General features: G+C 41.9%; 1 protein-coding gene across 9 annotated transcripts in view; it reads left to right on the forward strand.

Annotated features, from left to right (window-relative positions):
* zgc:91944 (uncharacterized protein LOC436941 homolog) overlaps window positions 1-27,059 on the forward strand; it is a 142,281-nt gene extending 115,222 nt beyond the window's left edge. Inside the window, exons 3-12 of one of the 9 annotated variants that reach the window (XM_049602051.1) lie at window positions 2,692-2,865; window positions 4,119-4,545; window positions 4,853-4,938; window positions 8,350-8,460; window positions 9,668-9,880; window positions 12,026-12,182; window positions 16,041-16,123; window positions 19,873-19,968; window positions 20,269-20,387; window positions 23,061-27,059. In XM_049602051.1, coding sequence (XP_049458008.1) covers window positions 2,784-2,865; window positions 4,119-4,545; window positions 4,853-4,938; window positions 8,350-8,460; window positions 9,668-9,880; window positions 12,026-12,182; window positions 16,041-16,123; window positions 19,873-19,968; window positions 20,269-20,387; window positions 23,061-23,207 — 1,521 coding nt within the window. In that variant the 5' untranslated portion in view covers window positions 2,692-2,783 and the 3' untranslated portion in view covers window positions 23,208-27,059. Of the gene's footprint in view, window positions 1-984; window positions 2,866-4,118; window positions 4,546-4,852; window positions 4,939-8,349; window positions 8,461-9,667; window positions 9,881-12,025; window positions 12,183-16,040; window positions 16,124-19,872; window positions 19,969-20,268; window positions 20,388-23,060 lie in introns of those variants that run through there. The other 8 variants (XM_049602049.1, XM_049602053.1, XM_049602052.1 and 5 more) reach the window with 8 other exon arrangements.
* The last annotated feature ends 329 nt before the right edge of the window (window positions 27,060-27,388 follow it).

The following is a 27,388-nucleotide window of genomic DNA, read 5'->3' on the forward strand; positions in this document are numbered from 1 at the left end:
GGCTAAAATAAATGGTGCAACTAACTCGCCCATAGGCATGTTTGAAAGGCCTGTTTTCTTTAAAACACCAGTGGTAAAATAAAGACAGACTACAACCATTTAAAGTTGCATGCCCCTCTCCTAAGCCAGAATAAAAACACAAGTCCCTCCCCTTTGTTTAAGAAATTATTTGACATGCCTCCCCCTTTTCTGCGCCACTCCCTTCCTCCTTCATAACAGTCCCTAACATCCAATTTACAATTATACAGTTAGATTGAAACAGTGGTAAATCATCTCTCCAAATGTGTAGCATATCACTTTTGCTTAACTTTGCATCAGAGCTGATAAAATTATTTGATTGTTATTGTATACAGCACTTATAACTTAAAGGACCAGTTTATTCCTATAGTTCACGTACTGTAACTGTGCCATGAAGGGCAAAGAGTGTGCAGGTTGGACATGCAGCCGACCGCCACTGTAAGGGACTGTTCATTACTTATGATAGGGGAGGGGTCGGTGCAAAATGGTGCAGGCACTTCAAAAAAAAATGGAATTATGTTTCTTATTTTGCCTAGGAGAAGGATTTTTTATGTTAAATTGTCTAATTTTGTATTTAATTTTAATACCCTTGAAACCCATAAACTTGCTAGTGGTGTAAAAAGCAGGTTTGCTTTAATGAGTGTGTGTGATGTGGAGGCTTAATAACTTTTGTTGGTTTTGTGTGTGGCGGTCATGCAGCCATATTCTGCTGAGTGCACACAGCTTGTGTCATGATGCGATTTTTAAGGATTTGCATTTTGCTTAAGAAGTTAGCTGTTTGTTTAGGTGAAAACTCACTCCCGTGCTGTTTGCATATTTGCTCTATACCCACATTTCATGTGAATTAGAGGGTGACACATAAGTAAATTGTCACTCCAGTCCCATCCTGCTCCCAAAAAATAACTCGTCCTGTCCCAATCCCATGTTATATTTTTATAAATAATATAGCATTCATTCAAAGCTGCATATTCATATATAAAACTATGCATATTCAATCAACTATAGAGTACAGCATGATGCTGAATTAAGAAATAACTTATGACAACAGCTAAAACAACTATATTGTACACATTTATTTTAAGATATTTTCACAATATTTTTTTTGTAATTTTTCTGTTCTTGTACATTTTTATTTCACAGTTTTTTTTCCATATTTTTATTGTAATATTTCTATTCTAGCCTGTATTTTATTCTTAACTGTTGTGGTACTTTTTACCTTTACATTTGATTTCCTTTCCTCCTAATATGTTTCTTGTATGCACCTTTGTTGTAAATGAAAACCTACTTTGTAATTAACCTTATTCTGATTCGAACTGATACAACAGTGTGTCAAATAAATCGCGCTGGCTGAGTTCATTAGCTTGATGCTAACATACAATCGGAATTACCATGAATTGGCTAATAGTAATTAGCATCGTGATAATATTATATTAACAAATGATGCATTGTACTTGACATGCTGAACGTAAAATGACGTGTTCTCACACATATATTCCCTGTGTTCTGTGGAAACAAAGTAATAGCTGCTGACTCACTTTATATTAATAAGTTATTATATGATTCCCGTCTGATTTGTCCAGTTGTCTTTTTCTCTTGTCCTGTCCTAGTCACGTAAAAATTGAGTCCCATCCCGCGGGAATCCCACAGAAATCACGTGACCCACAAGATTCCCGAAAATGTGGTTATTTATGATGGAGAGAGGGTCATGCATTTTCCCGTATCACTCAGAGCAGCTGTTCTTGACCCAGTAATATTTCTTTCTAAAACTTCTGTCTGCCGGCTTCTTTCTGTTTGCTCATTGTATGCTTCTTGTTCCTGCTGCTGTTGTTATTGCTCTGCCAGTCTGTTTTTGTATATTTGTTGTTATTTGTTGCATTACTTATTTTATTTTTGCTGATGTTGCATTGTCCGTCCTGCTGCATGTGTGCGCTACTTTTGTTGTTGCTGTACTATGTGATGCTGCTCTCTGTTAGCCACTTTATGCTATTTGTCTTTTATGTAATGCACATTGTATGTGTTGCTGTTTCTTTTATCTTTTGATACCCCTCTAATCCCTGTCCCCTTCTCCTCAAGAGGCTCTTGCCTTTTGTCAGGCCGCCATTGTAAATAAGAATTTGTTCTTAATGACTTGCCTGCTTAAATAAAGGTTAAATAAAATAAAAAATAAAGGGAAACTCAAGGAAAAATATTGTAGTGTGAGAGAGAGTCATGATAAAATAATAATAATGATGATTATAATAGTAATAATGAAGTCACACCCCTGCCTCTTCTGATAAATAGAGTACAGTCCCTAAGTCAAAGCGTATTGTTCAGAAGTAAAGTTTTAATAGTTGGAACTGTTCTTTCTGTTCTTGTGGGGATATAATCTAAGCCACAGAGAGGTTATTACTATTATTATTGTTGTTGTTGTTGTTTGAGAAACCATACAAATTTAAAAAAAAAAAAACTGGACATTGTCTTTAGATGCCACAAATGCTTTTATTTTTGAAGGTTGCATTGTATTACTTCCGCTTTCTGTCTGTCTCGCGCTGGCTAACTTGACACAAGTAGGTAGCAGCAGGCAGCTATCGGTGTGAGGCTGGAGCTCAGCTCAGGGGAACCAGCCGGAGTTGACGGTGTTAGCTTAGCCACCATAGCCTGCTAGCGAGTCATCTGCTGTTGTATGTCTGTCAGCATGCTAATGGAGGCAGCTTAACCGCGACACACTGCAGCACGTCTCCTGTGTGACTCTGTAGAGGTCCAGCCGAGCTGAACTCCGCGGAGCCATGCGACAGTGGTGTGTCCCCGCTGCGACCCCGCGCACTGAACCACTCCCGGGGCGCCTGTCTGTGTCACCCCCTCCTCCAGGTAAGACCACCTCAGACACGGGACACCGTTAACTTACTTTTAAAGCTAAACTCAGCCTGCTGCTTTGTCCTGGACCTTTTAGTTTTGTGCAGGAATGACCAAAACACCAGTGTGGTAAACTGGCAGACTTAGTGTAGGTGTGATGGTGCCTGTCTGTCCCGCAAACACAACATGTGAAACTGAATTCTTGCATCTAGTAGGTCAACTTTATCCTGTTTGTGTACAAAGGTAAATACAAGACAGTTGTGCACATCTTCAAAATGCTCGAGTGAGTGGCTCACATCTCATTTAACAGGACAAACTTTTTAAAGGGAGTTCGCTGTGCTTTTTGCAACTTTACCTTGTGTTTAGGTGGAAGTGACGTTGTTTACAAAATCACACCTATGCCGAATTGAAGAGTGGTTTCGCCAGATTGGTAAAACGTGCAAAGTTGTGTCGTCCCACATGTCTACCCTTTCAAGTATGCAAGGTCATGTCAAATTGTTAGATTCTCTAAAGGAGTTCAGTGTGATGTTCACGCTGGAGAACGCAGAGGCAAGGCTCTCTACGATCCTTGACTGACAGGTATAGGACATGACAAGACGGATGGATGGATGGATGGATGGATGTGTCTAGGCCCAGCGGACCTGATGTTAGGTTATGAATGCCAGGGTGATCTTACTTTAATTCCACCCTGGACAAATGGAGCAAGGTTAGCCCCAAGTGTCTGTGCCAAGTGTTTGAAAGGGTGCCAAAATTTTGAATGACCCAAGGGTTCTTCAGAGGAGAATGCAGTCTGTTTTTTTTCCTAAGTTCAGCTTTTCAAACCAGTCTTACTCAAAGTTCTGTGCTATTAGCATAACTAAAATCAGTTTAGTCAGATCTGCATAAGATAAATGAACCCCCCCAAAAAAGAAAGTGTAGTGTTTGAATCCAGCTCTGACTGTCTGTTTTTATTTGGGTTTCTTTATCTATTAATAATCCTTTCATCACTGATCAGTTTGTCTGCAGGTTCTGAAAAAGTTTGGGACATATTATCTAAATTTAAGTTCTGATCAAAGGTAGAGATAAATATAGCAGTATATGTGTTGGTTACACTCTGTGCAGTGTTGGGGTGCTGTTCATCTGGTGAGAAATCAACCCCAGCGTGCAGACCTTTGGTGTATTAATACAGTTGATTCATATTCACTTACAATAATGGGCTTGTATTTCCTTCAAAGTGACAGTCTCAGATTCCCTTTGATCAAACGTGCACCCCCACGTTGTGTCTGCAGATGCCAGGATGGAGTGCTGTGAGGTGGAGCCGCGCTACACCATCGAGCAGATCGACCTCCTGCAGCGCCTGCGTCTATCCGGCATGACCAAACCTCAGATCATCCACGCTTTGGAGTCCCTGGAGAGGCTCGACCCGGACCACCGCCCGTCGCACTGTGACTCCCAACCTGCCCCGTCCAACAACACCCCCACCACAGCCGCTCCGGCCCCGTCCTCATCTTCATCCTCCTCCTCCTCGCTCTCCTTAGCCTCTGCTACCACGCAGACCTCCGGCCTTGACGGCGCCGCTCTGTCCCCTAGCAATAGCTACGAGGCCTCGCCTCCGCCCCTCTACCCTCCCAGTGTGGCGGTCCAGCGGTCATTCAGCTACGACATGATGGGAGAGGAGGAGTGGGACCTGGAGGAGAAGGTGGAGGAGTACATGAGGTAAGGGAAGAAGGAGGACGGTGGAGCTTAGTGTTATCAGACAGCTGGGTGAGGACGAGCCGGGAAGCGAGACCAAAGAATGGTAGAGACAAAGAGAGACTATTATAACATCAGATAATGACAGCTAGTGTCCCCCGAGGCGCAGGCTTATTCTCCAGAATTTTACTGGAGTTAATTCAGGTCAAGTGTTTGGGGATGGCTGAAAAAAGAGAAGCATCAGTGAATAAGGTTAGTCAGAGCAAAGGCTGGTGTTTTAACCACAGTGTAACACTTCTAATGCCTCCACGGCTTTGTGTTGGTTTTGCAGGAGAGACAGCAACCTGGTGAAAGAAGAGATCAAAACTTTCCTCAACAATCGCAGGATCTCTCAGGCCATCGTAGGCCAAGTTACAGGTACTGTGCCCAGTCTGTGACGTTATCAAAGCTTGTTAAACTGCTACAAGCACACATGTCAAAGTGTTATAAGAACTGCTGAAATGAATTGTGGGAATATTTGACAGTGTCATAACTCATCTGAATGTGATTCTTGATGTCACGATTAAGATTGATTCTTGATTCAGTAAGTAGAAAAGGGGAACTGCTCTCAGGATCTCACTCCAGTGCACTGTGGGCCAAAGCTCTCACTTGTATTTTTAGTCCAAACATAACTGTCTGCTGAGTTAACTGGTCATGATGAAGGTCACTGTCTGACTGAGCAGAAAAATGTGTGTGTGAGTTGGCAACATCATTCAGTTTGGAAATATTTTACAGTCCTCTGCACATATGAAAATAGTGAAATGAAAGTGTAATGTACAGACCATCAACAGTCAGTGAGTTTACATGACATCATAGAAAAATGATTTATTGTGTTAGTCCGACTAAAAATGGACTTTTATAACACATGTAAACATGTTAGTCTGACTGAAATCAAACTAAATTTAACTTCTCACAGTGAACACACCCAGATCATGTGACTCCTGCATGTATACAGCCAATCAGACCCAAACTGGCTGAGGCGCTCTGAGCATGCTCCACAGTTTCCGCCCCGGGCTTTGACCCGGAAGTCCAATAGCATTAAATGTGTAAGAGAAGAAGAAGCCGGTAACAACATGGAGAAATGTACATCCAGAGCCGTGACTTTTTGGATGGACCAAATGAACAGAGCTGTAAAGTTGTCCACCATGGTAGCAGTTAGCTGCTAGCTAACCGTAGCTAACTTGTTTGTCCATTGTTTGGTCTGTGACGTAATAGGTCAACAGGAAAAAAGTCCAATACTAACAAGCTGAAAGGAGGCATATCTCCACCTGTCGTAGAGGAGTCGCACATACTTGGCTCAATAAATGGATTCCCTTCCTGTGCTTGTATACTGCGACAAGCACAGGAGTTCAATTAAATGACCTCGTCAAGCGATAACCGTAGCTCGACTTAACTGGGCATGTGAACGTACTGACTGACTGAGTGTCTAGATTCTTCTATAGACGTTGGCCTCTGTGTTCAGAACAATGACTGTATATAAAGACTGACGAAATGACAGCTCCCCGAAAATAAGGCCAGCGTCTCAGTCGCCCACACGTCAAGTAAAGTGTTCATTTCTCTGATAGTTTGGTTTTATTTGATGCTAAAAAAAGAGAGGTGTGACGTCATGATGGACAGCTTTCTGTGCTAATTCGTATGCTCCCGAATAATGGCGCTGCTTGCGATTGGGTCAGATGGGTTTATGGGCGGGAACTTGATACTGCAGCTCCACTTGACAATCACCCATATCTCGGATATTTTGGTTTCATTTGTACAGTGGGAGGAAGTGTTCATCCTTGCGTACAGTCTATGGTTCTGGACTAACGGGGGACAAACAGTCAGCAGTGCCCTCACTAACATTACACAGTAGAGAATACACTTTCTGCTGCAACACTCGCACTGATAAAAGCCAACGTTCTTCATGATCCTATACAGCCACGGGTCTTTGGATAATGGCGTATAGAGTGTTCACAAAATACTTCACCTGTGTCTTACAAAGCTCATTTTGAAAGGTGCAGTTTGATTTTCTGGAGGAAGATAGTTGATTGTTGAGTCTCATTCTCAGGTCGTCAAATACTGACGCTTTGGACTGGTGGTTCTGTCCGACTGCCAACCCTGGCCGTTGGTGTTTTAACAACTCCAGAATCACATACAGCAACTTCAAGTTATTCAATTTTAGAAGAATCCATTTTTCAAATTGTAAATCGATTTAGAATCGTAAAAAATTGGACAAAACCGATAATTTCAAGATGTCATCTCAGGTCCTGGAAAACTGCAGTGGGCATTTTTACACAACTTTATGGACATTTTACGACCTGAAATATTAATGGATTGTCACATTGTCAAACATACAGCATGTCATGTTATAGTACAACAAGCCCCTATCAACAACCCAGCACTCCTTTTGATCGTTGAGATACCTCTTCACTTGGCTCGACGTGTTCTCCAAACAGAGCCTGTTAATGCACTTTTGAAATGAGGTTATTAAAGAAACACTTCACCTGCAAAATGACTGTTTGTGAATCAGTTACTCGCTACACGTTACCTTGTATTTGTAAAGAAAACTTTGTTTGTCTTGCATCCCTCCACAGTGAACGGAGAATCCAAAAAGGTAAATATTCGTCATGAATTGAAGTAAATTGGGACCAAGTTAAACGACAAACTCTCACACAACCCGTGCAGCATCATTTATCTGGTCGTATGCTCAGTACTTTACAAACACATGCAGTTGTGTGAGAGTTTGTAAAAATGTTTTGATGTAGTTTTGTTGTTAAATGTGGACCTTATTATTTAAGTTCAATGAAGAATGATGCCTTTTTGGATTTTCTGTTTACCTCAGAGGGATGTAAGAAAAACAAAGTTTTCTTTACGAAATCAGGGGAACACGATACCCTGGAAATCCAGAGTTCTCGCGAGAGCACAATTTGAATTTGCTCAGCGAGTCACTCTGGCACTCAGTAATGATGCTCATTACCCATGCCCTTGGAGCCGAGCTGCACCAATCACATCGGTGTATAGAGGCGGGCCAGAGGCGAGCTAAACAGATGACGACAGCGCTGTGACGACGAAGTCCGGAATCAGTCAGTAAACATTGCAAGATGGCTACAGATAAACACCAGTTGTTTGAAACGGCGTTGGCCGCTACAATGAACGAGTTAGACTTGGCTTTTTCTCTAAAAGAGGAACAGAAGACGGCGCTCGAGTCTTTTCTTTGCAAGAAGGACATTTTTGCTGTTTTGCTGACCGGATACGGCAAGAGTCTAATCTACCAGTTAGCTCCGCTGGTAGCTAAGCTCTGGATACGTCACCCCGTGTATTGTTCTGATTGGCCGTAGTGTTATCCAATTGTGTGCAGGGATATTTTCAAATGCATGCTTGGTGCCGCCCCTCGAGTTGGGCCATTTTCATTACTCATAGCCAGACCCTAAATCTTTCTAGATTTGGCTCAAATATAATAATGGTCATTTTGCGAGTGAAGTATTCCTTTAAATATAACAGAAGAAGAACTGTGCAACAGCGAGGATGGTTCTGTCTCTAGGTAGAGAGGGGCCTGTGGTGTCCAAAGCCAAGACTCCACCTCTAAGCAATAAATGCTGAACTTCACAAGTAGCAGCATGTTCACAAAGTATTGCACCAAACCACGTGTCCTTAATTAAGGTATTGATATTGGGACGACTTCATTAGCTTAACAGGAGTATTTCAGAGCTGGCTCACAGCCGATCTCAACAGCACAGATGCTACCAGTGCACCATGAAGTAAATCGATGTCTTTAATGTGTTAAGATAACATGCCTCTCCTTCCTGCGCGCAGGCATCAGCCAGAGCTACATCTCTCAGTGGTTGCTGCAGCAGGGCCTGGAGATGAGCGACTCCAAACGCAGAGCTTTCTACCGCTGGTACCTGCTGGAGAGGAACAACCCAGGTGAGGCGAGGGGCAGGCTGAGGGTGGCGGGGGTCACACAGGACATACAGGGACTGTGATCCAGAGCCAGTGTAGAGTCTGACCATTACAGAGCAGAGTGGGATTATAGATCATTACGAGGATGATGGATGTTAGGTACAGGAAGAGTGATTATGAGAAAGTGCAGATCAGCGCCTCAAGGTTGAGTGTCATTTTAATGATAATAGATTAGATAATGTAGGAGGGGAGGATTGTGTGTGAAAAAGAGATAAGATTTTCTGTATTATGTGAATGTGAACCACTGCTTGCTTTCCTTCCCCCTCCATCCATCCTCCTGCATGGTACACACCTCTAATTCCTCCCGCTAACTCCATCCTGGTCCTCGAGGGCTGTGAGGTCAAGGAAGGACACGAGACAAATCTATAATTTCAGAGGAAAGACAAATGATAAAGGTAGTCCTGTCACAGGAGATGCTAATCAATAATATTAAGGCTTCTGGTTTGGAAATGAAACTGTAGTGGGTGAATGCGGTTTGTCTGTACAGGCTAGAGTAACAGCTTGGGTAGGTGTTGACCTCTCCATGTCCTCGGATACATGGATATAGATGCTTAAAATTGGTATGGTTTAAAAGCTACAACATATTAAATGAGTAGCGATGCACAGAGCTTTTATTGGTTTATCAGACAGCATGCATTCACTGTAAAAACTGTGTGTAAATATGTCAAAGTCACATTTTTACAATCAGTCCTATGGAATAAACCGAGCCGCCGCCGGACCATCTGCTGACCCTGCTGTCTCCCTTCATCTGAATCCTTTATATTTCCCCTCCCACCCAAGCTTTGCCTTAGCTCCTCTGTAGTTCTCAGCCCTGATGCTGGAGGTACTCTGGTGCTGGTTTTCATTCCTACATGCCTAACAAACTGGTTATTAACAGTCATACTAACAATAACTAATTCTCTCAGCGGCCACAATGCTTTGCTTCCAATATTGGCTCCTATTGACCTGCCCGTCACAACTCTAATCAGATTGACTCCTAATTGGCGTTTACATTATAAAGCAGGCATTTGTTTTTAAATTTAATATGACTGAAACTTCCCAGGCAGGTCTACAGGAGTGTGTCCGTTAACCCAATTAACCCTCAATTTCCAATGGCATTAGCCTAAACTGGTGTCCATAATCTAATCCCTGGCTGTGGCCTGCCTGACCGTTGGTTTTGTCCCGACTGAAGGGCTGAGGTGGAGTGAAAGCCAGCACAGCGTGAGCCCCATGCCCAGGGCCAGGGGAGGGGACAGAGACGGGACGGTAGCAGGGGCAAGCGGCAGCCTCCCCAACCCCAACACCAACCTCAACCCCAACCCAGTGTGGAGCAGGCAGAGAGAGCTGCTGATGCACTTGCTGCCGTGGTACACTGCTGCTGCCGCGGCCGCCCAAGCCCAGCCAGGTAACCGTGCCCTCCCAGCCCCGCCCCGGCCTCAGCAGCTCGCCACAGGAGACGCCCGCACATCAGCTGACCCGCATGTCATTTACCCCACAGCGTCTGTGTCAGCTTGGGATGCATTTCAACCGTATCAAATGACAGAAATAAACTAGAGGATTGAACCATAACACAAAAAAAGAAGCAGCTCCTTATTGTTAAAATCCTCTTGACCTTGGCGTAGTAGCAGCCTGTGGCACCAGCTGAGTGTGAGTTCAGATGTGGCTGAGTTTGAATGTCGTGTGGGAGTTGCGCTATATCTTATTAAAAAACTCGTTATAGAACGAGGTGTTGGCACAAAAAACCTTAGAAGGTATAGACATGTAAGAATACCACAGATTTAGTAGTTGATACCAGTACCAGTGAATTTCCACAATTCTACACACCCAATTTGATACCACGGTAAAAAATAAAAACAAAACAATAAATCCCATGTACTTAAACATATTCTCCTTCATTAAAAACATTTATGTTTTATTCTAAATTCTTGATGATCAACTTTAAACACAAAGTAATCTACGCAATTTTGTGGCAGAGGAAACATAAATATTTTCTTCTCTGTTGTTCAGCACTTGTACATATGAAATAAGACTCTAGTCTTTAAAGTAGGCTGTTTATCCCGCCCCTTCTCCACTGTGATTGGACGGCTGGTGAAAAATCGACAGTGATTAGCGCAGCGTTTTACCCAAAGGAACATTTTTCAACCCTCTGTGAATAGACACTCAGCGCCTCATCATGCTGTCATTTGTAGCATACTGTAAATAAACCGCACTCCCATTGCAGTGAAAAAAAAAAAAACACGCATGCCAAGTGTTAAATTCTTCTTTGTGCATTTAAGTGCAGACTAGAATGCTCGTAGGTGTGTATGCTGCGCTGTGAGGTCCAGAATAAGTGCGTCTTCAGTACCTACAGTAATGGACAAAGACGAGTACAGTCACGTTTTTTAGAATTTTAGCATCAGTTAGGTATCAAAGTACCAGTTCTCGTGACATCCCCACAAGGTATTAAAAGTCTGTAGCAAACACTGTCACAGCTGGTCGCTACAGTAGCTTTGAAGCTCATCGTTTCATAATGAGCAAATGTTGGTTTAAGCAAAAACTGAAATGAGTCTTAATGAATGCATCGTCTATTATTTCCTAACCATCCATCCGTTTTTTGACACTACCCAGGGTCCAGTTGCTTTAATTTAATGAACTATATCATTGGGGGCTATTACATAGTGCTGGGAAGTAATGAAAAAATGTAATATAATAATAATTATATATCATATCAGACCATATCCTCCCTGTTGTTTTCCATCATTCCACACTGTATGAGTGTGAAGCAGCTAATAAACTGCTTCCTATGTGATATGAAAAGGTTCTATACTCGGATACAGGTGAGCTACATCATAGAGTCAAGATGTGACTTAAAATTTCTACCTCCCAGGCAGGTGTCAGTCAGACCTTGTTACCATGGTGATGTTTGAACAGTCAAAATAACCTTTACTTTGATATTTATACCAGGAGCACATTTCCTGTGACAGACTACAGCCATTTACATTAATGATGAAGCAGACGTGAACACTGTGTGTAGTACAAATTACAGTTACTTGAAATAGACATGATGATGATTGATGTGATGATGATGATGATGATGATGATAAACAGTGTAATTTATGCTGCATTCACTGGAGATGGGAACAACTGCTGGCAACATGTGGTTGCTTCTGTTGTTTTTCAGCACATAGAGGTTGTTTAAAGTTTTTATCTATATTAATGTCCATTTTTTGTGTGATACAACCCTCCCCACTTCAGTAAATGACATCAAAGTAACAGAAGCCATGACTGTGAAATGATGATAATGTTAGCTAGTTAAAACAATAGCACGTTACCTTCTCTTTTTTTATTTAACTGTCTGTTGTAGGTGTTAATTTCTGTCACTAGTTAGTGTATTTATTTTATACTACCTGATGTTACAGACACATACAAACTGACATATTACAGATGTTTGTTTTGAGTGATGTTCAGTTCATGTGGTGCAACAGGCAGCTGCAGTCTAAACATACTCACTGCCTTTGTCTTAATGAATCTCAACAGTTTGATTGTTTTTTTTATTCGCTCTCTGTCTCAGGGGCCACTTTGTCAATGCGGTCTCTGGTGAAGGAGGAACCTGATTGGAGGACGGGGATCATGGCAGGCGACAGAGCAGGGATGGTGGGCGGACCTCTGAGGCTGCGCAGAGGAAGCCGGTTCACCTGGAGGAAGGAGTGTCAGTCAATCATGGAGAGGTGAGCGAGTCTTTGTGCTGCATACAGAGCCAGAGTGAAAACTCCAGAAGAAAATGCTGAATGAAAGATGTCATTGAGCTACAAACACCAGTGTAGCAGAGGTTAGCCCATGACGTCATGACTTTGGCTCTCTATTTTGGACTTATTCTCTAAAAGGAGACAAGTACTGTATGTGCTGCATTCATGTCCTGTTGGAAAATGTGAACATATTGTTGACTGTAAAGGAGAAACTCAAGATTTGTACCTCAATTAAACTGCCTTCCTTCATTCTAGCACCACCAATGATGGAAACCTCAGTGTAGAAAAGCCAATTTACTGTATATAAACTGAACTTGGACTTTAAGTAACAGTTATTTTCATGATTATTAATCTGATGCCCATTTTTTTTAATCAATCCACAAATCTTTTGGTCTAAGAAACGTCAAAAAAAATTAGAAAATCACAAATTTCTAATGTCACAAGGCCAACGTGTGCGCCTGAAACCCAAAGATATTCAGCTGACAAACACTAAAATAAAGAAAAGCAGCAAATCATCGCAGTTGTGAAGTTTGAATCAGTGAATGTTTGGCACCATACCTTGAAAACTTTGTCCATTGATCCATCAATTATGAAGCTGGTTGATTTTCCTTTTAATCAACTGATCGTTTCAGCTCTAAAACAGCTGGTTTTCATTGGCCGTGTTGGGATCAAATTGCCTTGACAACATAATATTTGCACGAGTTTGCATTTCAGTGTTTGTGTAAAAAGTGAACTCCAAAGAGTTTTTGTTCTGTTTTAAACTACAAAAAAGATGATGAGGAGCAACAAAGTTCTGCAGAAAACTCCTGCGTGTGTGATGCTTCAGATGAGTTTGAACACATCAGCACTGCTTAAACCATCAAGGCATGGATTGCTCCTTACATATGTTAGGAATGCTGCATCGCTTGAGGTCATTTCAGTTTTAATAACCTTCCCTGGCTCTGATCTGTCTCGCTAATAGTGCGGAGTAAAGTGCTGCTCGGGCTGCATGTTTATGTCAGAACCTGGCCCGAGCCTGAGAGAGTAGTAACTGAGCCTGACCCGAACCTGATGCACTTAATGTAACGTTACTGAAGCACTGAATTTGTCACTGTCAAGCTGTTGTTGTTACTATGGTTACAGCTTGCCTGTATACAGAGATTACACGCGTGGCACCTTGTAAAGGACCGTCAGAAGGCACACGTGTCTCTCCCACATTGTTGGCGTATTTCAAGTCTTCATCTACATGAACTCTTCTTGAATTTTAACCGCTGTTAAACGAACTATTTACACAACCCAGTCATTGTGGTTGATTTGGAATTAACATGAGCCCCTTTTACACTGCCAGATTTTCGGCGAATGTTGGGCCGTTTTGCCGGCAAGCTGCGAGCGTTTAGACACACAGAGCCGGATTGGCGAGTTGATCTGAGGTGCCCAATTTTCCGCCTCGTAGGGTAGACATATTGGCGGAATCCTTTTAGTTTAAACAGACCGAGGCGGCCTTCCACAACGGGAGGGGCTGTTGAAGACTTATGGGAGGAGCTGTTGATGACGGTGCACGTGCGAGCCACTGGTGGTGGATAAACAGGAAACAGCTGATAGCAGGAATTAGCGAGCAGCTAGTAGCAAGAGGGAAACACAAACCTGACAGACACTGTAAAGATGAGCAACTGGGGAGACAAGGAATTGTGCGCCCTCCTTGTCCTCGCAAACAAAGAGGCCATTAACCATCAGATGACGGGGACGGTGAAGGACTGACCAGCTGCGGCTTCCCTCCCACGTCACTGTTTACGTCACACGCTGAGCTACACGTTTTGTTACTTGCTCACGCCCCCCATTGCCCCGAAAAAGGCACATTCTGTATAAAGAAAAGTAGGTAGGCGGCATTTTGCTGCACTCCCCGATTTTGTTTTTATACTGCCAATGCTGAAAGAAGACTGATTGGGCTTTCCTGCAAATTTGCACAGTTCCTGTTTAAAAAGGGCTATGGAGGAAAGTGTTAGCATCCACCATGGATGGCTTCAGCGCTGCCTCCTCTGTTTTATGGTTTGTCCAGCAATGCTGAAGTTATGTTTGCTGCTGCTGCAACTGAAAAGGCCAGAATGTCCCGAGCAAGGACACAGAGTGTGGAGTAATGTTAGGTGATGGCGTTTTGTTCGACGTCCTCCATCATTAGCAAGCTAACTATAATCTACATGAATTTTTACGGGCTATGCTTAAGTAGCTCAGCGCTGAACAAGAAGTTTCCCAGCAAACACAGTAGGTCTGTAATTTTTGGGCTGAACTGACCTGAACATTATTTGTAAATGTTTGTTCAAGCCAGGCCTGATCTGCCGGGTCCTGACGGGTCCCTCTGGGCTCAGGCATTGCCTCTGTCGAGGCTGGAGGCATTATTTTTTGTATTGTCCGCCTGTCCATCCTTCTGTCCCATTCTCGTGAACATGATATCTCAAGAACGCCTTTAGAGTATTTCTTCAAATTTGGCTCAAACATCCAGCTGGATTCAACAGTTAACTGATTGGATTTTGGTGGTTAAAGATCAAAGGTCACTGTGACTTAATCCGTCTCATTCTAGTGGACGCAACACCTTAAGAAGGCCTTTAGGGAATTCCCTTTAATTTGGCACAAACGTCCACTTAGAGTCGGGAGTGAACTGATTAGATTTTAATACTACTTCTACTGCTGATAACAGTAATAATAATACACTGGATTAATACAGCACTTTTCTGGATTCTCAAAGATGCTTCACAGAGAACAACAAACCAAAAAAACAAAATTGAAATAATCCATAAGAAGAGAAACAATGCTGAGAGGGAGAAGAAGAACATGATTTAAGTTATGACAAAATTTCACACACGTCTAATTGAATAAAATGACGAAGTGATAACATTTTACTTGGACTTGGATGTGAACTGTAACTGCAGCTTGACTGGTTCGCGGAGGTGTACAGCCACGAGGCAGTAATTCCAGTTTATTAGAAGTGTTGTGTCTCTGCTTCTCTGTAACATATTTGTCCCAGCCAGTCTTCTCAGTAACCCAGAAAGATGCAGAGAAAGAGGAGTAGGCATTCCTCTACAGTCCTACCCGCTGTGTGCAATTGATTTGTCTATTACATGGTTGCTGTAAGTATAGGGTGCAGTCTGGGCACTCACAGTAATAAGACCACGCAGGCCCTCAGACAACACTCACCAGCAGTGGCCCCGGATTACGCAATTCTACCGCAGTGCTGATCTTTATGAGCTAGTTTAGACCCAAGGACGATACAGTAGAGGTGAAGATGATGTGGTGTGTGTGTGTGTGTGTGTGTGTGTGTGTGTGTGTGTGTGTGTGTGTGTGAGTGTGTGTGTCTGAGACAGAGTGGACAGGATAGGGCAACTCAGAGGGTGAGAGGAACAGAGGGCTGGAAGAAATTGATCTCTGTGTGTTTTGTAATGTGAGATGATGATTCTTTTTCAGCCTTGGAGGGATAGAAAGACACGAGACATGAGTGAGGATAATTTGACGAGGAAAAGGAAGGTTACTCTGATCTTTACCTGAATATATAAGTTACTGTTTTCACCAGTCATATTTCCAGGCCAGGGAAGAGATTTAAAGATGCAGTGCTTGAATAGCAGAAATTAATCTACTTAATGCATCCATTAATCTGTTCCTTTGCAGTGACGACCTCTCCTGTAGCTCTTCCACTGTATAAATATTGTCCTTTCTCTCTTGTGGTTCAATACAAAGACTAAAAGTAGATGAGGTGTAAAATGAGGGCGTACAGAGCGCTGCTCAGACTGGTGCCATCTTCTAATAAATGTGCAGGCTATGATGCAACATGATTTAACTGTTTCCAATACTGTGGATGTTTGTCTCTTACAGCTTCTTCATGGAGAACCAGTACCCAGATGAAGCCAAGCGAGAAGAGATTGCCAACGCCTGTAACTCTGTCATTCAGAAACCAGGTAGGAAGAGGCGCTGGGACTGTATGGAGGCGTGCTCCTGTCAGATACGTCCTCAGGCAGCTGATCAACATAGCTTAGATCAAGTTTCTTAAGTTTCTTGTTCAAAATGACATGCTGCGTGCTAGTTTTTGATGTTTGTAATAGATCAGATTGATTGGTTAGTGAGTTGACAGGTAATTCATGTGATAGCTACTTTGATAATTGATCATTTCAGTCATTGAAAAAGTAAAACTACCAAACATTTATTGTTAACGGCCTCTTAAATATAAAGACTTGCCACTTTTCTTTGCCTCCTATCAGTGTAACCAGCCTGAGCTTTTGGACTCTTCATCAGACAAAATAAGGAGTTTAATCATTTTAGATTCTGAATTTGGACACTTCTTATTCTTTAATACATTCAACAGAGTAAAAGACAAATTAATCAGAAAGTAAAAGATTAATTCAATAGTAGTCGCAGCCTTAATATGAATATTATTTTATTACTAGGTAGATTTTTATCAACACCATGTTACTTGTGAAGCAAAACAAGCATAGTATTCACATTTACACGTTTTTACGCCTCTGCGATGGCGATAGCTGTGGTCGGAGGCATGTTTTTGGATTTTACGAATGTCCGTCCCCTTCTCCTGACCACGATATCTCAAGAACCCCTTGTGTAAAATTTGACACAAATGCCCATGTGGACTCAACAGCCCCTTTTACACTGCCAGGTTTTTGGCGAATGTTGGGCCATTTTGCCGGCAAGCTGCGAGCGTTTAGACACACAGAGCTGGATTGGCGAGTTGATCTGAGGTGCCCAATTTTCCGCCTCGTAGGGTAGACATATTGGTGGAACCCTTTTAGTTTAAAAAGTCAGAGGTGGTCTTCCGCAACGGCAGGGGCTATTGATGACTTGTGGGAGGAGCTGTTGATGACGCCGCACGTGTGACCCACTGGCGGTGGATAAACAGGAAACAGCTGATAGCAGGAATTAGCGAGCAGCTAGTAGCAAGAGGGAAACACAAACCTGACAGACACTGTAAAGATGAGCAACTGGGGAGACAAGGAATTGCGCGCCCTCCTTGTCCTCGCAAACGAAGAGGCCATTAACCGTCAGATGACGGGGACGGTGAAGGACTGACCAGCCGCGGCTTCCCTCTCACGTCACTGTTTACGTCACACGCTGAGCTACACGTTTTGTTACTTGCTCACGCCCCCCATTGCCCCGAACTCCGCGATTTTGTTTTTATACTGCCAGTGCTGAAAGAAGACTGATTGGGCTTTCCTGCAAATTTGCACAATTCCTGTTTACAAAGGGCTAACAATAACCTCATTAGATTTAGGTGGTCAAAGGTCAAGGTCACGGAGACCTTGTCCGTCTCATTCTCATGAATGCAATATCTCAAGAAAACCTTAAGGGCATTTCTATAAATTTGGCAAAAACGCTCACTTGGACTCAACAATAAACTGATTTGAATAGTTGACAAAGGTCAAGGTCACTGTGACCTCACAAAACATGTTTTTGGCCATTACTCTAGAATTCATACACTAATAATGACAAATTTTCACACAAATGTCTGACAGGATAAAATGATGACATGATGAGATTTTATATCCAAAAGGTCAAAGGTCAACCTCACTGTGACATCATAATGTTTTCTGGCCATTATTCAACACCACAGCTCAGGAACAGAGGGGGAGACATTTGGTCAGATACTAAATTGGTGACATTAATCTCGGGTGTCCTCCTTGAAACTGTACTGATAGTGTAGTTCTTCCTTGCTGCCAACAGAAGGTGTGTGTGAAGCACACATGGATGGAAACTAGTCTGTGTAAATAATGGGAGAGGTTGGGAATGGACAGTGTAAAAAAATAACTCTTCAACATGTTTGTGGTCAGTACACTTGACCACAAACACGATAGAAATGTTAACAGTGCTCATAATTCTTGCACAACTTAGCCTTGATGAAACAAATTGTGTACATACACAAGTTTCAGAACTTTCCCCCCTTCAGCAAAATTCAACATTTTCAATCCAAAAAAGGACCCCTGTGTGCTTCATGTAGATCTGATGAGTTTTTAAAATTGCAATGGCAGAGTCTCTGGAAATGAAATGGAGAACCACACCGTCTGAGTTGTCAAAAAAACCTTAGAATTAAGATAAAAAATATTCACAAATGTAAAAACACCTCTAGTTGCTGATAAGTAGTGTTTAACTTTTGATTTAACACTAAAATTTAAAACCTTCGGTGTGCACTGCAGCGCAAGCAGACAAATGTGCGACTCAGAGCAGCATGTGTCAACCAAAAACAATCAATCAATTAAAAACACGAACTGGAACATGAAATCTTATATGCCTAACAGACATTGCTTCTTGTTCTTTGAGTTTACAAATGGCTAAAGGGGAAAAAACAACCGTAAATGGACAGCATGATTCGTGTTGCGTTCAAGGTCCCCCCAAAAAACGGGAGAAAAAAAAGGCAGAATGTTTGATTTTATTTTTATTTATTTATTTATTTTTTTGTCTCACAATCGAATCCCGTGCCATCGAACAAAACTTCAGTTTTTTTGGTCAGCCCTAAATCTCACGTGCAGGGGGCTAGCCATAAGGTTGTTGTTTTCATCAAGTTGGCCTTGAATAGTTGATGTTGAGCTGTAGAGCTGTGTTACTTGTTATGACCTAAGGTTTATTTTAATAAACCTGCCTTTGGTTTAATTTATTCTTTCAAGCTTTATTCCTTTTCATCTTATCTGAGTTCTGTTGTATATTTGTGCTCCATAGATTTAATTGCAAACTACAACTGTTTAGTAAGTTAAAGATGCGTTACTGCTAACGACAGCTTGAAGTGGCGATGAGGTGTTAAGGTTTTTTTGGAAGGTCTTAAAAAAGTCTTAAAAAGGTATTGAAATTAACCTCAGGATTCCTGCATATACCCTGTAAAAACATTACTGATGTTTTTTCTTTATGCTAAGATAATATTAGCAAGGCTGATACTGTCATCTCCTATTTGCAACATGACACTAAGTCATGAGACAGCGGTTAAGACATTGTATTTATACAGCAGTGTGATAATGACAAAGTTTTTTTGAGTATATGCAAGATGGGTGGTTGTGTTTGTGATAACGTCTGAATCGAGCGCTCATTATCTGATTCTATTTCAGGATTAGAGAATTACACATGTTCAGGCAGGTGTGAGATTTGAACTGATGTCCGCCTACATTGGGCCTGGTTTTGTAGCAGTAAGATTACATTAATTCTAGGGTGAGTTTTCTCAATATCATCATGATTAAATCAACTGTAAATCCATATTATAAAGCTGATAATTTAAAAAAAAAATCTTCCTAGTGGGTCATGCCCCCAGCCTCCCATAGGGGGGTTGTATTTGTGTCACCTTGTACACCCTGGGTGACTTTTCATGCCTGGTATAGTATTTATGCGAATCACCTTTTTAAATCTAAGTCTTACAGGACCTTTTTATTGCTTAAGTGTAATTAAAAACATCTAATAAATTCAGTAGTTGCATTTGCTAGAAATAACCCAACTGATGAGTTCCTACCATCTTTTTTGAGTGATTTATTTGACCTTTTAAAACTGCACCAGGGGTTTGTTTTGTGTGGAATTAAATCTGTTATCCTTAAATATGTACAAGATGTCTCTGTAAAATGAATTCACGTGAGTCAGGTGTGGATGGTGTCTCCACAGAGATCCTGTGGTTTAGCCATATCTGCTGGCACTTTAAGTGAGAGACTGTGTGTGTTTCATCACCCAGGCTGTAAGCTGTCAGAGTTTGAGCGTGTGACGGCGTTGAAGGTGTACAACTGGTTTGCCAACCGTCGGAAGGAGATGAAGAGAAGAGCGAATATCGGTGAGGATCTAATACTGTGTGTATTGTTGCTGTCCATGTGTATCTAAAAGGTCAACTTTTTATGAGCTTGGAAAAAAGGCCTTTTCTCAGTAGTTTATTTAAAGGACAGAGAACATTTCCAAACCAGGAAAATGTCATCATCAGTGTACATGGAAAATTAGGGTGGAGAGAAATGTTTTCTGATGACAACAACGATATGTAGACTCACAGGAGGAGGCTTTTGGCCATGTTACACTATGGAAAATGAACATGTACATTTATATTTACAGTGTTTCCATCTCTTCCCTCTGACACAACCAGAAGCTGCCATTTTGGAAAGCCATGGAATTGAGGTGCCAAGTCCAAGCTGCCACTCAAACGGTGAGGAAGGAGAGATGCACGAGTTTGGCGATCAGGTGAATCATCGGTTCTCAGAGCAGGTTAGTCAACCTGGTGCCACTTTACTGGCTGATTAAAAAGAAAGACAACTAGTAGAAGGATACGTTGGCTGTGGTGATTGTAGCTGAAAAGCGCGTGTTCTGCATACATGCCGACGTTTAGCCAGGTCAGAGGAAGGTGATCATAAGAGCCAGTTTGCTACATTGCAGGTTGTCTCTCAGCTGTCACGGCAGGAGAGGAGAACATAAAGACAGTGTGTAAAGCCTCAGCAGCAGGCTGGTGTGTTTCAACCTGCCATATGAATGTTGACGTTACGGGTCATGCTAGCTTTGCGCTCGCCACCTCTGATGTAGGGATTTGAGGAAACAATTGCTCATGCAAAACAACAAGTAATCTGTGCAAGCCTCCGACACACAAACGGGATTTTTTTGAGATAAATCCAGTTTTTACAATCTGAAAATGTGACCCACATGAATCGTATCATGCCTCGTCCATTAAAAAAATATGTTGTGCTGGTTTGTAAGCTGCCTCTGTGAAATCAAAGGAATTTGGCATCTTTTGGCTGACGTATGTCAAGGGTACTTGGCAGGAGAAATTTCAGAATCGGGGGGTGGGGGGTTCAGACCTAATTGTATTGTGGAGTTTTGCACAGCAGCGACTGGATCTTTGCTCTCAAACCACAAAAAAATGTGATGACACAACAGTCTTCTTCAGTACATTATTCTATGCTTTCTTTTGATTTTTACATTGGCTAGTCATCCTGTTTAGTTTGTCTTCTGATTTAAATCGGAACCGTTGAAACAAGTTGTAGGAAGCCTCTGCAAGTAATTGGTTGCTGGCAGACACTCTGTGCTGCAATAAAATGGTTAATCAGCAGTGCCGTGCACTGTAGAGCCGATGTGCTGCTGGTTCTGCCGGCCTGAATAGAATATAATGTCTATAGCCTTACTGTTGTGTGTACAGCCTTTATAGACTGAGCTGAGTAGTGATGCGCGGGTCGACCCGTAACCCGCGGGACCCGCAAATGGACCTGCGGGTCGGGCAGCAGTGATCGTCTGTTAAATCGGTCTGTAAATGATAGTTTGACATTATTGGCTACTATTGTCATGGCATCCCAAGGTACTGATGCGTTGAGCAGGTGACAGTCCGCGGTCGTTTTCAAAACACACTTGTGTCACGCACTCCAAAAGAAACTTGTTGAAACTTTAAACAATAATTTATTGTACAAAACGGGGGAAACAAACGTTGACAAAAACGGTTCCATAATTCATATTAAATTCAAAAGATAACGAAAAAAACAGCTACAAGTTAGAGGAATAGTGATAAAGTGGTAAAACTTGGCATTGATCCACAACCTCAGACAGATGCGCTCAAGCGTGTCGTGCGCACAAGCTCCGTTGGTAGGCGATACTATATTTTCACATTTTTAACAATGCAGTTTAAAAGTTTTGATTTTTATTGATAACCTACATTTACCAACAACAAAAAGACTACATTTAGCACCAAAAAAAATGTAAAAAAAAAATAAAAATAAAAAAGTAAATAAAAAAACGAATATCGAATACCAAATTTTCATAACGAATACCTATCCATAGAACGAATATTCGAATATCCGAATATTTGGGTACAGCCCTAAAAATAAGATGCTTATTGCTGGCGCAATATGAATGTGACACTCGGATGAAGTGCCAGGTATGACCAACTTCTGCCTCGCTATCTGAGCAATGTTTGGATACTTCAGTGGGTAGTTTTCCACCACAACAGTGGACCCTGGTCGGCTCGTAGTGGTGTCTCATTCTGGTAACGTTTCATCTCTTCTTCAAAAAGGGTAGGCAGAGAGGCAGCAGGTGCAACACTCTCCCTGTATGTCTCCCCGAACAGGTCACACATCGCGGACAGCGCAGTGGGTGGTGTTGGCGCAGCGGGCTCCTCCATCGGCGCCTCTCCCTCCGTCGCTGCGTCCCTCCTTGCCCCGGCTTGTGCACGAGCCATCTCCGCCTGAACGGGATTTGCCGTGATATACAACATTATTGATAGTATTAATTATTAATGATATTCGAATTATCAAATTTAGGTTCAAACTTATAAAAAAAGTATATATTCTAATATATTTCTTTTATACTATACTATACTTATGTACTTCAAATTTTTTTTGACAGCCCTAGAGCACAGCAACATGATTGAGATCAGATTTCAGCAGAGGTAGGAGAAGGGAAGAGCGGTGCATGTTGTGATTGTTTACTAGAAAGTTAATGTGATGAGGCAAGACATGGTAGAGTTTCTCAAAAAAAACTAAAACTGCTGCACTATGGCATCACTTTGGATTTGAAGCCAACGAAAGAGGTGTCCTCACTGGCTGCAAGCGACACCGTTTTGAGCTCAACTTTTGTCGGACACCCTGTTTCAATGTTTTCCTGTTGCTCACTTTGAAAGTGCTGCAGTGGAAGAGGAACAGCTGATTCATGAAGATGAAATGAGGAGTTATCTACCTTTTTATTTCACTGCAAAAGCCTTGAACAGCCACATTTATGTGATAGAATTTTTCTTAAACAGGTTGACTTGTCTGATAGGAAACTGCCAGAGCAGACAGTAGAGCCTGATGAATCCAAGCTGCTGTGGGGCCACTTCATACTTTTCACATGTATATAATCAGTTGGATTCCCAGTGTAAATCCAACGGTTTTACTAACTGTATGCATCCATACTTTTCCACAGGAAGAGACATCTTCCCACAGGATTGCTGACCAACAAGACCCCTCCTCATTGGCTACTACAGAGGTCGCAGCCCTGCCGAGCCCCACCCCTCAGGTCCTGGATCAGAAAGAGGAGGATTCAAAAAGGGAGACTGTGGATGAAGAGTGACCAAAGCCGGTGGAGTTTGGATCGTATTTGAATTTTAATCAGATGAAATAGGAAAACAATAAGTGTCTCCTCCTCCACACGTAGGGCCTTTGGGGCCTGTGGCACCCGAAAATCAAAGGGAGAGGGGTGCTGAGGCTCGCTGAGGTGCCTCTGATGGTAAGGAGACCACTGTATTTATCAACAGTAATCCTGCTTATATTAACGGCAATATACAGTATATATATATATCAATATATAGTGCATTCCAAGATGGTATTAAAAAGCCTAAAATCCTTAGAGGGAGAATTATGTAAAAGATACCTCGCCCATTTTAAGCTAAGCCTTTTCTTGTTTCTTTGCTACATGCCTTCTTTTAGCCTTTTCAGAGCGCTTGTTTGATGGACTGTGGTGCCACGAGCGTGCTGAGCCTGCAGGTCAGGTGTGTTTGGGTGTGGGGTTAAAGTACGCTATCAAGTATCCAGTTAATGGTGATACGAATGCCCTGCGCTTGCTTGAATGTCTTTGACCCATCTGGTTCGTAAGACTCTAACCTCAATCAATCGATTGATTCAGTCAGTCGATCAATCAACGAGTGCTGTTATCAAATCCGTAAAGCCCTGAGGGACAACTGGAATCTCAGGAAATCCCAAAAAATGGTGGATAAGGACAGTGAAGAGTTGTCTTAACACCCGCTTTTTTTTCTTCATCTTGATTTTCCTCATCATAACTGTGTTTAACCAAAACAGGATGTGTTATTTATACCTTTTTATATTAGCAAGACAAGCCTAAGACAATATATCATCGTATCTCTTTGTCATCGGTCTTCTTTGTTATACTGAATGCTGCTGTTTGTTTGGTCATTTTTGGAGGATATCCTCATTTCAAAGTCTGTCTCAATCCTCAACTCAGCCAGTGAAGCTAGACTACACACACAGGTCTACTCAGTTTATGTTTTTCTTTAACGTTTGAAAGAACGCTAAAACAAATGTGATCAAAAGTGATGCGTTAGCTTACACGCTACAAGCACCTTCTCTCCTATTGGAATAAGCTAAAGCTTAAGCTCCTGTAAGTTTGTATGACTGCAAAGCTGCACTTCAAAGTGGATCTCACTATAACTGAAAGAGGGAAGCGTTACCGACTACCTGCATTTGGGCCTCGACATGTACATAACCCAGAGAATATACACGTCTGTGGGTGCTTTCCTTCAAATTACATTAGCACTATATAGAAACTGTTATTTGTCAAACTTGAATAGCTTCCTTAAAAAACTTCACTTACAAAATGATCATTTGTGTGTCAGTTACTTACTACATGTGACTTTGAATTTGTGAAGGAAACTGTTTTTTTGGCATGTCTTTATGGTGAACGAAGAATCCAAAAAATGCAAACATTCCTCATGACTCAAAGTAAACTGGGACCACATTTAACAACAACAAAACTATATCACAAAAACATCTATTCACAAACTGTCACAGAACTCATGCAGTATAATCCAAGTCTCATTTATCCAGGTTGTATGCTCAGTGTCTCCCAAACACAATTCAGAGTTCCCACAGTCATGGAAAACCTGGAAAAGTCATGGCATTTGTAAAAACCTTTGAAAGTTTTGGAAAAGTCGTGGGATTTTGTTGTGTGTGATGAAATTGTTTCAGTAATTTTCCATGGATAAGCTTTTACGTAATGTAACAAAAAGGCAAATCTATTTAATGTAGCGGTCGACATCACGTAGCTCAGTTATGTGTACTGTTTTGTTTACCATCAGGTATGTTTGTGTATTTTTTCCCGTGTTTCGTCTTTCTGAATGGAGTATAAGTCTGATATGTTTGAAAAACCCTGGGCAAGTGGGGCAAAAAAATATGAGTCCTGAAAAAGTCTAGGTCAGGGTGCTATACATTGTACTTCTGGGAACATTCTGGTCCCCAGATTTTGCTGCGGAGTGAGCGCTCCTGATGGAGCGGCACAGAGGAGGAGAAACATTCTAGCTGTGAGACAACATTATCTTCTCTCTTCTGCTTAGAAGTGGTGAGGTTACAGCTCAGAGCAACTTAATACAACACAGTGTCTGGCTTTTGTTTGATGTCGGCTAAAAATGATTCTGATCCACTGTTAGTGCCGTCAGCTGGTTTACTATATAACATGGATGCTGTTGTCACACTGAACGTCCCAGTGAGCCCTGTTCAAACTTTACATCTTTATAAAGGAAAAAAAACAAAGGACGAATAGTTGAATATTTGTATTTAACGCCAAATCTGATTTGACTGACATAATTGTCATTTGGGTACAGCCCTAGAAAAGTCATGGAAAAGTTTAGAAATTTTGTCCATAAAAATGTGTGAAAACCCTGACACATGCATTCTCACTAAAACATAAAGATTTAAAACACTCAAGCCGTGAGCATTGTGCGCCACTTGGCCGTGCATTAGACTGTTTGTACTGACATGTTTTAAATCGAAATTTTTCTGCCCCCACACCAGTGACAGCTGGGGCCGCAGGCATCCAGTTTTCTGGTTGTGGCACAAATGTCCACTTGAATAAATGATGAACAGAGTAGAATTTGGTGGTCAAAGATCAAGGTCACTGTGACTGTGTCCATCTCATTCTCAAGAACACAATATCTCAAGAACCCCTTGAGGAAATTTCCTCAAATTTTTGGCATAAATGTCCACTTGGACTCAAGAATGAATTGATTTGAATTTGGTGGTCAAAGGTCAGTGTGACCCCACAAAAATGTCAACTTCACTGTGACGTCATCATGTTTTCTGGCCATTATTCAGCGTCGTATCTCAGGAACAGAAGGGGAGACATTTGGGCAGATACTGAATTTGTGACACAAATTTTTTGAAACTGTGCTGATTGTATAGATCCTCTGTGCTGTTGGGTTGAATTAGTGTGTGAAGCATCTTCATTTTAGAATATGAAGTTTCTTTACAGCAACATCTGTACTTTTTGTCAACTGTCATAGCTACATATGAGTCTGGATGGACATGGATGTAAATTGTAACTTAACTGGTTAGCAAAGGCATACAACCATGAGGTGGCAATTGTAGTTTAAATGCATGTGTTTGGGAGACACTGAGCATACGACTGGATAAACAAAACTTGGATTATACTGCTTGAGTTGTGTGAGGGTTTGTAAATGGATGTTTTGATACAGTTTTGTGTGTTGTTAAACGTGCTCATCATTTACTTCAATTCATGAAGCATGTTCGCCCTTGATGGATCCTCCGTTCATCATAGAGGTATGCAAGAACAACACATTTTTCTTCAGTAATTCAAGGTAACACACGACAAGTAGTTGTTACACAAATGCTCATTTTGCAGGTGAAGTATTCCTTTAAACTCTGCATTACTTAGTCCCCTATATTTACTGGCCCAAGGCCGTGGGAGTTACTCCCCAAATGTCCATGAAATGGACAAAGGCGCTTGTTCTTGGCCCCCAACAGGGTGCTACCATGTTACCTCCTAATGCCAAAGCTATGCCAAGGTAGAGATGAGCTACTGTGCTCCCAGGAACAGGATATGACACAGTCACGACACTATAGATATACAGTACATAGATGTTTATTTGCTCAGTACAACACTAGCCAACTCTAGCTTACCTCAGAATATCTCTGTGTCATGAATGTGTGACGGGCTATCTGTCATACAAGTGACAGCAGCCATTATTGTGACTGTTGACGATACGGACAGTGTTATGTAGCATTTATGACAGTGGGGTTTGCCCTGTGTTGTTAATATATACTCACCTCAGACAGTTCTCTCGTCCGGCTTTGGACAGGAACCCCAAAGCTGCACGCTGTTTCTGATTATTCTGCTCCTCTATCTGCTTTTATCTGACAACGAGAAAACAATAACAATAATAAAATTGTAAACAACAGCTGTGATGTGTCTGGATTCATTCGCAGTGATTAAAGGTTTGGGATGGAAGCATTCAGCTGGTGTCAAGATGATGAAACTGGATTCAAGCAAATTCCTCAAACCAGTCGAGGCACATTAGAAACAAGTCAGCGTCTCACCCTGTCAGCACATGCAGAGTAGTATTATTCAATTAATTAAAGAATGATTCTGTAGCAAAAGCATCAGTGTTTTCTAATGTGTTCAGTTCTGATCTCAGGAACAGTGCCAGTGCTGTTTGATCATATCTGGAGGAGAAGACGCTCAGGGTCACTGATGATGAGGTCTGAAAACAGAGAGGTAGCTGA

The sequence above is a fragment of the Epinephelus fuscoguttatus genome, linkage group LG17 (genome assembly GCF_011397635.1).
Source record: "Epinephelus fuscoguttatus linkage group LG17, E.fuscoguttatus.final_Chr_v1".
In the NCBI taxonomy this organism is placed as follows: domain Eukaryota; kingdom Metazoa; phylum Chordata; class Actinopteri; order Perciformes; family Serranidae; genus Epinephelus; species Epinephelus fuscoguttatus.